Source organism: Polypterus senegalus, chromosome 9 (assembly GCF_016835505.1).
Source record: "Polypterus senegalus isolate Bchr_013 chromosome 9, ASM1683550v1, whole genome shotgun sequence".
Taxonomy (NCBI): Eukaryota; Metazoa; Chordata; class Cladistia; order Polypteriformes; family Polypteridae; genus Polypterus; species Polypterus senegalus.
The window spans coordinates 668,460-679,294 of NC_053162.1; the positions used below are offsets into that span (position 1 = coordinate 668,460).

A 10,835-nucleotide genomic window follows, 5' to 3' on the forward strand; every position below is an offset into this window, starting at 1 on the left:
GGAGTCACCAGGAATAATAATGATAATTAATTGAATATACAGAGCATCAGGATTAAACTAAGATGAAGCTCTGAGAAAGCCATGTTAAGTAATGAGTTCTCAACCGTGTGCTCCACTGTGTTAGCCTGACGAATTCCTATTGTTCAGCCATTCCAGATTTGAGGTGCATAACAGCAGAAGGCCACCCGCCTGCCTCACCACTTCTTTTAAGTTTAGCTCTTGGACACTCATTTGAAGATCTGAGGTTACGATTTGGAATATAAGATTTCAGACATTCTGATATATAAGATGGAGCAGATTATTGAAGGCTTTGTAAACCGTAAGCAGAATTTAAAAGCCAATTCTAAATGACACGGGTAACCAGTGTAACGACGCTAAGACTGGCGTGATGTGCTCAGATTTTCTTTTCCGAGTTAAAATTCTAGCAGCTGTATTCTGCACTCGTTTCAATCGATTGATATCTTTTTTGAGTGGTCCTGAGAGGAGTGTGTTATATTAATCTAGTCGACTGAAAACAAAAGCGTCCACTCATTTCTCAGCATCTTGCAATGTTACAAGAGGTCTAACTTTTGCTATATTTCTTACTCAACTTATTGCAGGCTCATTCGTGTCTTGTGTTTGTGGACAATGTCAGTTATTGAGTAAAGTCCTGACGTTTCTTTCTTGGCTTTCAGGGCATTCATGGTAAATAGTAGTAAGCAGTTGATTTGATCCTTCTTCAGGTTTCCCAGGGTCACAGGACACATCTTCACATTGATAAGAGAGAGAGAGGGGTCGAGCATTTTTATTATTATTTATTATTTCTTCTACCAAGATATAACTCCGCCATATGCATTCCAGCCCTGAAGCTACCGCCTCTGTCTTAGCCGATTCTTTGTTTTTAAGCCTCACTTTTAATTGCCTGATAAGATAAGTTATGTGACTCTTGTTTATTCGGCACTTCACTTTGTCACACTGTCCATCAGCAGCACATTCAGCAGAAGGCCCACAACTCACCAAATAATTTCATCCCCTTAAGCCTTCCCGGGTTCTTGTGTTACTGCATGCCTGACTGCAGTGTGTCTCGTCTCTTTAGTCATCGATAGTAGAATATGGAGCACTACGTTTTTAAACACCTTTCAACTTTGAATTGTGAAAAGCCACACAGGCGAGGTCTTGACTAAAGGTTTGTGTCCTCAGTGAGACATTCAGGTGGTCTGGAGGAGTTTTGTTTCGTTGAGAACTGCTCAATCACTGGGAAGTTGATGGCCTGTTTCAGACTTTGATTCATTTTGGTGTTTTATGGTTTTTCCTTCTCTCTTTCCCCTAGGCACTTGCAACAGCTTGTTGGTCAGTGTTAAAGGCAAAGAGACGTCTTCTTATGGTAAGTGAAAAGCCAAATACTCTGAGGGATGACTTTTTGTCTAGAGCAGCGTTTCCCAACCTCGGTCCTCAGGTCACACTGTGGCTGCAGGTTTTTGTTCCAAGCAGATTCCTAATCAGTGACAACACCTGACAGCACTGATCTCATTTAATTAGCGGAGATTCTTCATCTTTTATTCGACATTCAGAAAAGCAGAGCAGCCTGATGTTTACATTTATAAGACATTTAGAAAGATTTCTGCTTTTGCTATCCATTTAAATGCTTAGCTCTCTTTGGTTGACTTCATTCTATTTTGCTCTTTCTCTGTGCAGTTTTTCCCCTTCGTTGTATCTTATTGATGACAATTAAAAATGAGCAGCGCAGACACGCCGGTAAACGACACACTGAATAATCAGAGGCTGCAAGTACTTTAGAGTCAGAGCCCCTAATTAGTAAAGAATGGATTAAACAATTAGAACACCTAGAAAAGTAGAATGAAAATATAAAGATTAAAAAGAAAAAAATACATTATTGTCACAGAACTGTTATATATATATATATATATATATATATATATATATATATATTTTTTTTTTTTTTACCAAACTTCATTTTCTAATTTCTATGTTGTTCCCAAAGCACAGAACTTGGGAAATAACACATCACTTAATTAGCCCAGGAGTCCAATTAAAAACAGAAGCTGGTTGGAACAAAAACCTGCCGCCACAGGGGGCCACAGGACTGAGGCTGGGAAACACTGAGCTACGGGGTAACGGCACAGAGCAAAAAGAGACCGACAATGAGTCGCCTGACTGGCAGTCCACAGCAAACAAGTCCCAATACTCTGAGAAAACAAGACACGAAGATATTCGAACAATGCAATCACTGTGAAACCTCAATAAACTAAGAATGATTCCCACTTCTGAACCAGTTGAAATAGAAGTGGGGACAACAGGGTGGTCCTGGCTCCACCCACAAAGACCATGGAAGAGAACTGTATTTAAAAAGACAGTACATAATTAACACATCACATATTAAATAAAACAACTAACCTAAGGAATGAAAAATAATAACTTCAAATGAACAGAAGCAACAATTCAACGTGAGCTACACACAGCTTCGGCCAGATACGCAACACTTTTGTATTCACCAGTCATTTTCCAGCGTAACACAACCTGTTGATGTGAATGAGCGCTTTACTGATGCTTTATGCAGTAAGCGTGATTAAGGCCAACAGGACGCTTTGTTAAGGTCTCACTGCCTAACAGTACAGGACTAATGGAGGGAGAGAGGTTAGGAGTCTCTGCTGAAACATTGCACTGCCGCCGCACCCACCACAGGACAAACCAACTCAGGATCCCAGATTAGGACCCGAGTGCAGCCATGACACCTCAGCACCACACGAGTTCAGAGGCAATGAAACAGTGGGAGGCTTTTTATGGTGGCTGGAGTGCCAATTCTGCCACCAAGCTCCAGGTTTTTTCCCCGCAGGTTGGACATGCTGGGCTCGATACCCACGACGGAGCAACCTCAGGTTAATGGCCTTCCTTGCTCAAGGGCCCTATTAAGTAGAGTCACTTGTGGCGTTTTCGGGATTTGAACCTTCTGATTACCAGTGCAAATTCCTACCCTAAGAACCACCACTCCACCCACTAATAGACGCATTACAATTAAAGAATGATCCTGGTTTATACATTTTTGGAAAGAGTTGTTTGGTATCATCTGAATAATCCACAATTTCTCTCCACTAGCCCGTTGTAATCGTGTTGGTGTGATGGACCAATGGCTCACTCTGAGTAGGTCCATTCAGCCTATAATTGTTGAGTTATTCAGCTCGTTACTTTCATTCTGAAATTTGCTGAGCTGAATTTTAAAAGCAATTCATGTGAAATTAAACAGTGCAGTGAAATACACAGAAAGAAAAGAAAAGACGCTGTACCAGGAGAGCACATCTAATCGGGGACTAATAATACATGACAAACAATAAGGGGACGTGAGATGTTCAGGAAGCCCATGAGCTCAGCCAGACAAAGAGGTATACCGGGTTGTGTCTTCATGTTCCTTGTGGTGCGCCAGTGTTGCTCACATTCATATCTGAGATATCCCGGACACCACAGACTCGCCCACCTGCATACCCCCTGAGCGTACCCCTTAACAGGGGTGGCTGGTTGCTATTGCCGTCATAGGAGAAATCAAAAAACACAATCCTCAGAGTTCTGCCAGCTTTGTCCAGGTGAGAATAAACATTGTGGATCAGGTAGGAAATTGCATCTTCCACTCCATTTGCAAAGTCCAATGGTTTCAGGTGGTCTTTCATAAGAGGACCCATATATTCCAGGACCACTCTATCAAAGGTCTTCATGATGTGACACTTAAGTGCCACTAGTCATCAGCAGATGGAGTGCCTGCCTCCTTTGGACCTTGTTTTCCACTGCAGCAGCACTTTTTACAGCCTTCGTGACAGACAGAACAGGTGACAGAGGACACTACAAGGTTGGTCAACACAGGTCTTAAGAACTCAAGAACCGAGTCCAGCGGGACCCGTGGCTTTTCCTGTGGGCTTACTTGGTCATCGGTTGTGGAAGGCCGATACTGATGATCAGAGGTGGACTCATTACTGGCCATAGCTGTTGAAGTGGTAGGGATGGTGAGGGTGGACTGGCCATTGGGAGAGGAGGGATTGGTTCAGGGTGTTAGTTTTTATCCACATTTCCTTCTTGCACCTCAGCCCTGGATTGCTCAAGTCCACTGATGATGCCCAGTCCAATCCAAACATCCTTTGTGTTCTTCTGAGTCAGTTTGTTTTCTTTCCTTCACTTTATGCCTTTTCGAGCCTCGTTGTTACCTGAACGAGAAACTCTTGTCTTCTCCTGTCGTATTAAGCGATGCTTAAAGTGTTTAAAGAGTCTTAAAGTCATTTGTATACCCCGAGTATGTCACCCTTGCAGAACAACGAAAGTGAGTCCTCCGTCTAACATGTTATCTCGGGGCAGTAGTTTCTTTTTAACTTGATGTATTCGTTATACCAGGGGCCTTCAACATGTCGCTCATGAGCTACCGGTAGCTCGTAACCCTTTCTAAGTAGCTCGCCAAAAGGTTAATGAATCCAACATAAATTTGAAAACTTGATTAGTCAAATTAGGGGTTGGCGATCTTTTCAGAAAATCATATTTAACACAAAATCCCGATTCACAATCCGAGTTCCAGTCTCTCTTTTCAATGTGGCGTACACTTAAGAGAATATCTGGACTCAAACTCATCAAGACCGAAGTAACACTTTATTTTAAATATCAAACGGAGTTGAATTCAGTTGTTCTCTCGTTCGCTAGCTAAGCAGAGTTAAGGCACACGCCCCGAAGCTGGTGGGTGAGTGAGGAAGGCCCCTCTCCTCGGCCCGCGGCGTGTTTCGCAGATTCGCGCTAATAAATCGGTACTGCAAGTGAACTCTGATACATAGCGAAATGAGAGAAGTCGCAAAATCAACCGGAATGTTCAAGCAAATTATAAAAAAAAAAAAAACCTGCTCTAAATCCGTGAAGTAGTTCTCTCATGAAATACAGACAGACAGACAGATAGACATTGGATTTTCTATATTATGTATTAGTAAACCTTCAAAATAATGTGCAGTTAAAGTCTCAACAGCATTTCTGGAGCTTAGTCGAGTCAGATAAGTACAAGAATCTTCACCAAGCAGCTCTGAAAATGTCTGCTATGTTTGGGTCTCCATACGTCTGTGAGTCTGACATGAATGTCATGAAATCAGAACAAGACGGACAGACGAACACTGAAATGACTCCATCAGAGTGAACCTGAGTGGCTCCACTGCACCATACAGCTCAGTGCCAGTCATGTGACCAACTAAACAACACATCACACATGTGACTGGACCTGTGAATAAAGTGACATGTGACAAATGAAGAAGGAATATCTGTGGATTTGGAGTTACATTGTTCTGTTTTAATTCAATAATGTGAGGTACGCTAGAAAAAGTGCATACACTCGTACAAAAATGTACTTGCAGGTGAAATCTAGATTTATTTGTGATGTTTTAATGCACAATGTGAGTTGTGGACACCAACATTTTTTTAATTTTTTTGTTCTTTATTTCACCTTATACAGTTTCTTGTATTAGGAATGTGTTAGTGTTCGCATACCCCTTGGGGTCAGAGCGCAGGGTCAGCCATTGTACAGCGAGCGCCCTCAAGGGCCCAGCAGAGTAGGATCTCTTTTGGCAGTGACGGGGATTCGAACTGGCAACCTTTGGGATACCAGCTCAGAGCCGCCACTCTTCAATTAGTCAATCAACATTTATTTATATAGCACATTTTCATACAAAAAAAATGTAGCTCAAAGTTCTTTACAAAATGAAGAATAGAAAAATAGAAGATTCAATAAAAAATAAACATTAATTAACATAGAATAAGTAAGGTCCGATGGCCAGGGTGGACAGAAAAAAACAAAAAAAAAAACTCCAGAGGCTGGAGAAAAAAAAATCAAATCTGTAGGGATTCCAGGCCAAGAGACCGCCAGTCCAGTCCCCTCTGGACAATCTACCTAACATAAGTCAAACAGTCCTCTTTGTATTTAGGGTTTTCATGGAAGGACCTGATGATGATGGTCACGTAGACTTCTGGCTTTCAGTCCATCAATGTTGGAGCATCAGGATGCTTTGAGTAGGTGGAGGTGGCGTGGAGGTGGCGCAGATCGCCACCACAAAGAAACCAGAAAAAGAAACAGAAGAGAGAGTGGGGGTCAGTACGGATTTTAGAGCCACTGTGAATAGTTATGATGATGAATTGAACATACAGAGTATCAGGATTAAGTTAAAGTGAAGTTATGAGAAGGCCATGTTACACTAATGTGTTTTCAGCAGTTTTTTAAAGTGCTCTACAAGCTTATTCAGTTTGTTTGGGTTGAAATGAGTGACGAGAATAGACGTTAGAAAACACGAGTAGCTCTCTCTCAGCCCTTTTCATTTTGTAAAAGTAGCTCTAAGGGGTAAAAAGGTTTGGGGGGCCCTGCCTTGTACATACTTGAGTAAAGTTCAAATTACAGAGTAAAAGGAGGGAGGAGAACAGAAAGGGTGACTAACTACAAGTCACTTTTTGCAGGTACCCGACGGCTTCATTTCCCATTTCTACTCCATTTCTGAGCACGTCAGTCCTGTTTTGGCATTTGGATTCCTCGGCCCCAAGCAGCAGCTGTCTGAAGTGTGCCGGATATTCAAGGTGAGAGTTCATAAATGTCTACGGTGTCACTGTAAGGTTTTATTTCGACTTGAAGGCCAGTGCTGTCCATCAGTCAGCCAGTCCACCGCCTGCTGTACTGTTGGTACTGTAGTGTACGTAGCTTATGCACTCGGTCAGACTGTGTGAGGACCACCTGTGGTGTTCTGCGCTTTTCTTCTCATTCGGAGGAGTCCAGCCATCATTGGAATTGTTTCAAGGCAGATAGTAACTGACAGAAGCTCTCATTTAACGTGTTCTATTGTGTTGAGGATGACTTGTGTTCTCTTCTGTCTACTGTATTGTATTATTGTATTGACCCCCCTTTTCTTTTTGACACCCACTGCATGCCCAGCCTACCTGGTAAGGGGTCTCTCTCTGAACTGCCTTTCCCAGGTTTCTTCCAGTTTTTTGGGAGTTTTTCCTCGTCTTCTTAGAGAGTCGAGGCTGGGGGGCTGTCAAGAGGCAGGGCCTGGTAAAACCCACTGTGACCCTCCTTGTGTGATTTTGGGCTCCACAGAAATAAATGGCATTGTATTGGATTGTAATGAGGAGTTAACGTGTGCCCTTTTTGTTTTGGTCAACAGCAACATATCGTCCAGTTCCTAAAGGACATGTTCGACCTTGATAAAGTGTCCTATGCATCAGTGCAGACGCTGGCCGACGACTTGATGCAGTTGTCCCGGAGACGAAGTGAAATTCTGCTCGGTTACCTGGGCATGGAGAGCCTGATGGAGCCCAATGGGTCCGTCTTGCTGGGAAACGGAACTGCAGGACTGAACTGAGGAAGACGCTTCGTGGTTTTTTTTTTTTCTTTTTCTTTTTCAGTAAATGTGCTTCCACACTGGGAGAGAAATTCTGCTGAAGACCTTTGGTCTTTTTACCTTACAGATGCTTGTCATTAATCACTCTGCTCCTTCACTTGGCACTGCATGAGTGCCCACTCCAGGACAGGTTTGGACGCGGCTCTGGCAGGGGGACATCTTAATCATGGATGCTGACTTCTCCATTTTGTTCTTTTGGTCTTTCTTCTTTTTTTAATGCTTAGGTGGGAGGATTCTTGCAGACACTGGAAGGCATTCCCACAAGTGGTCTGCCTGTGCGTTAGGAGTGGACACCTTTTGCCTTACAATTTAAATGAGATTCTTTGGAATAAAAAAACGTTAGAGAGAAGGCCTAGGGTCCAAGCAAATTTTGGAAGAACTCCCTTTTTTTAAATTGGACATTGGGACATTTCCTTTACCCTAACCCCTCAGTAGAATCGAGACCCGGATACACGGCGTCAGACTCCACCTGTCATGTGATTTGCACAGTAGGTTGGCACCTGCAGATGACATAAAGACCCTCATCTTAGGAGCGCTCAATTTGCAGTTCAGGTTGAGATCCTGTAGACGCAGTCGGCCACCTCCTGGCAGGGCGCTGCTCTTCATAGATGCCCCCCTCTGCACTCTGCTGGATTCCTTCCGTGATGTGCCAGCTGGGTGGTCACATGACTAAAAGCTTGGTTGGCTGAATGTAAGCCACAGGATGGAGTGACTTTGTTAAGAAGCTCAGGAGGTGACAACACGAGAGACTCGTGTGACTGTGAAGGGAGGACCAACCGTCATGTGCTGCTCAGTGGGCCAGAGTGCTGGCGTCTGCCGTGTGACCTGCAGTTAAGACGCTGGCTGACGGTTAGAGGGGCTCAGGACTATCCAGATTCCTCAAAGGTCTAAGGTCCCGTACCCCCGCAGTGTGTAAATCGAGGACTAAAACATGAAGGAGAAGGTGAGCATCAGTCATGGGGACCAATCCTGGCACAAAGATGAACGGTAGAGGGATCGCTACGGAGAGCTGTGTCCAGAAGGGTGGGCAAAGCGCAGGGATTTCTGATCACGGATGAAATTTGGTGCGTTTTGGAGGGTGCACTTGACTCGCGGCCTTCTGGTTTCCAGCGTTTAGGAGGGAAAGATCAGAATAACAAAATGGAAAGAAATGACCTGATGACATGAAACCTTAACCTACTCCACGTGTGTCCCCATCAAGTCTCATTTGTGTTTGTTCTGCATTTGAACTTGTAGCCAGTGCTTTGGATGTGGCTGCAGATGAGAGCCCCCCTGTGAAAGAAAAGGAGAACATAACGTCCCACCCTGGTGGGTATGGATTGGTAATGGAGCTGCGACGTCCGCCCGCTGGGTGCCAAGCAGAGCAGTGTCTCCAACACGGGGGTTTTAAAGCAGGCTGAGGGACGTCGCCAGCCCCGTTCTCGGCACGGCACAGTGTTGTCAGTAGCTCTGACGTTTTTAACTTTGCTGTTTCGGATGATCACTGAAGCCTTTCTTCATGGACGTAGAGAGAAGGCCCGGCCCAGTGCTCAGCTCTGTCTGCAGACACTGCCATTGCACTGATCAGATGTCCCCACTCTTACCTGTACAGGTCGTCTGTCATTGCACTATTGCTTCTCAGGTAGGCGAGTCAGCTGCTGCTAGTGGGCATCGTGTTAGAACGAAAAATGGATGACCAAAGGGGCACAAACGAGGCAGATGAAGGGGAAAAAAAGCTAAAAGGCAGGGCTGATTGTAGGCGATTGGGGGGTCCGGCACAGCATGAATAACTGAAGGGTGGGCAGGCTGCTCTGCGGACGCGAGTCGCTTCTGTTTGAGGGCACTTAATGGCGAGTCCGAGGGGGGACGTGCCACCTGGAGGGTTTCATTTTAAAAGCGTTTTAAAGACGTTCGCTTCCCGGAGTTGGCAGAAGGCGTAAGCTGAAACTTTGGTCAGTTTGTGTTTTACTGCCGCTTTAAATCCCCACTCGTGTCTCTTTAGTTCTTCATCTTTATATGGGAACGTCTGCTTTAAATAAGAACGTTTGAAAGCTAGAGGGACTGGCACATGACAGACACGGGTGAAAATGCGTAGCCCTGTGCGCTGTATACGCTGGATCTGCACATCTGTATGACCTCTTGTGTGTACATCTGGCTAAGTGTGCCCGCCGCGTCTCACAGGGACCAGGGTGAGCGGCCTTTGCCCCGGCGTCTTTGTTCCTGTTGACTCGTTTTGGCCTCGCTGGGTTTTTCTTGCCTTGCACGCTTGTAAGTGAAGCACAGTTTTTACTGTCATCGTGTAAGGCGTTGCACGCCCAACTGTGCCCACCCGTATCCCGTTACCCTTCTGATCTTCTCAGCCTTCTCAATGTCTGCACGCTATGGTAATGTGGACAAAAGCAAATGGCTGACTACAATTTACGAGAAATCAAAGGAATGTCCTGCTGAACGACTTCCTCCGCTGCCGTGCCACGTCCGAGTGACATTCTAGTTGTGGAGTAGCGCCAGTCTGATCAAACTGGCAATGGCGTCTTACCAGCCTGCACCAAGTGGCCACTAGGAGATTTTATGCGTCGAGGCACAGGAGTTGTCGTATTTAGTTTTTCATTTTACTTTTCAGGAGTTTGTGGCATTGAGGGAGGCGTTTTAATTGTAGTCGTCCGCTGCTCATGAGGTCACTTTTTATTTTTGCTCTCCGTCAGTGGTGGCGAGTCTGGCGGTCCACACAGCCTGCAAGGTTGAATCCGAGCCGCCCCCACTATCTCAGGGTCCAGAGTGGACGAGCTGCTGTGTGACGTCTGCTGCTTGACCGCCACTTCGGGGGCCGCGCTTTGATAAATCAAATCAAATGAGAGTTGTGGCCGGACCCCCTGGCACAGCCCACCTCCTCCTCCTCCTCGGTCTTTTGGTGCCTCTTTTTGTTATCTGTCTGTGTCTCTGTTACTTTACAGTTGGTCGTAGCTGTGACAATAAAACAAAAAGCTCTTTTCTGTATTTTGATTTGTTTGTCGTCACTTTCTTGATGTTTAATAAACGTGGAGAGGAGCGAAGTTCACGAGTTCACCGAGTTTGTCGTCTTTCGATTTTCTGTGGGGTTTTCATTTTAGAATTGTGTAGCTGACGGCCGTACGCCGCTGGGCTCGGCGCTCAGTTCTGTTCGGTTGCTGAAACTCAGGTAGGCACAAATGAGCTCATGAATATTCATAAGGCGCTTCTCCAAAACGTGTCCCAACTTAACATTCTGGGAAAATAGGAATAAGAATTATTTATAGGAGCGCCTGGCTAAACTAACCAGAGTGTAAACGCTTGGAAGGATCCGTGACGTGGAGCCTTGGGACTTGCAGGTGAGTACCGTAATTAACAATCGGCCAGATTATGGCGACTTACTGGTTGGCCCAGTTGTTTGACTGATTCAATGTCTTACATAAAGCAGGCAGCGAGACTCTCGACGTTCAGATGAATTTA

The 10,835-nt window shown here is 44.9% G+C and overlaps 1 protein-coding gene across 3 annotated transcripts in view; it reads left to right on the forward strand.

Moving 5' to 3' along the window:
- miga2 (mitoguardin 2) overlaps nucleotides 1–10,431 on the forward strand; it is a 56,347-nt gene extending 45,916 nt beyond the window's left edge. For all 3 annotated transcript variants that reach the window (XM_039762567.1, XM_039762569.1, XM_039762568.1), the window contains exons 14-16: nucleotides 1,310–1,363; nucleotides 6,454–6,570; nucleotides 7,155–10,431. In XM_039762567.1, coding sequence (XP_039618501.1) covers nucleotides 1,310–1,363; nucleotides 6,454–6,570; nucleotides 7,155–7,352 — 369 coding nt within the window. In that variant the 3' untranslated portion in view covers nucleotides 7,353–10,431. The remainder of the gene's footprint in view (nucleotides 1–1,309; nucleotides 1,364–6,453; nucleotides 6,571–7,154) is intronic.
- The last annotated feature ends 404 nt before the right edge of the window (nucleotides 10,432–10,835 follow it).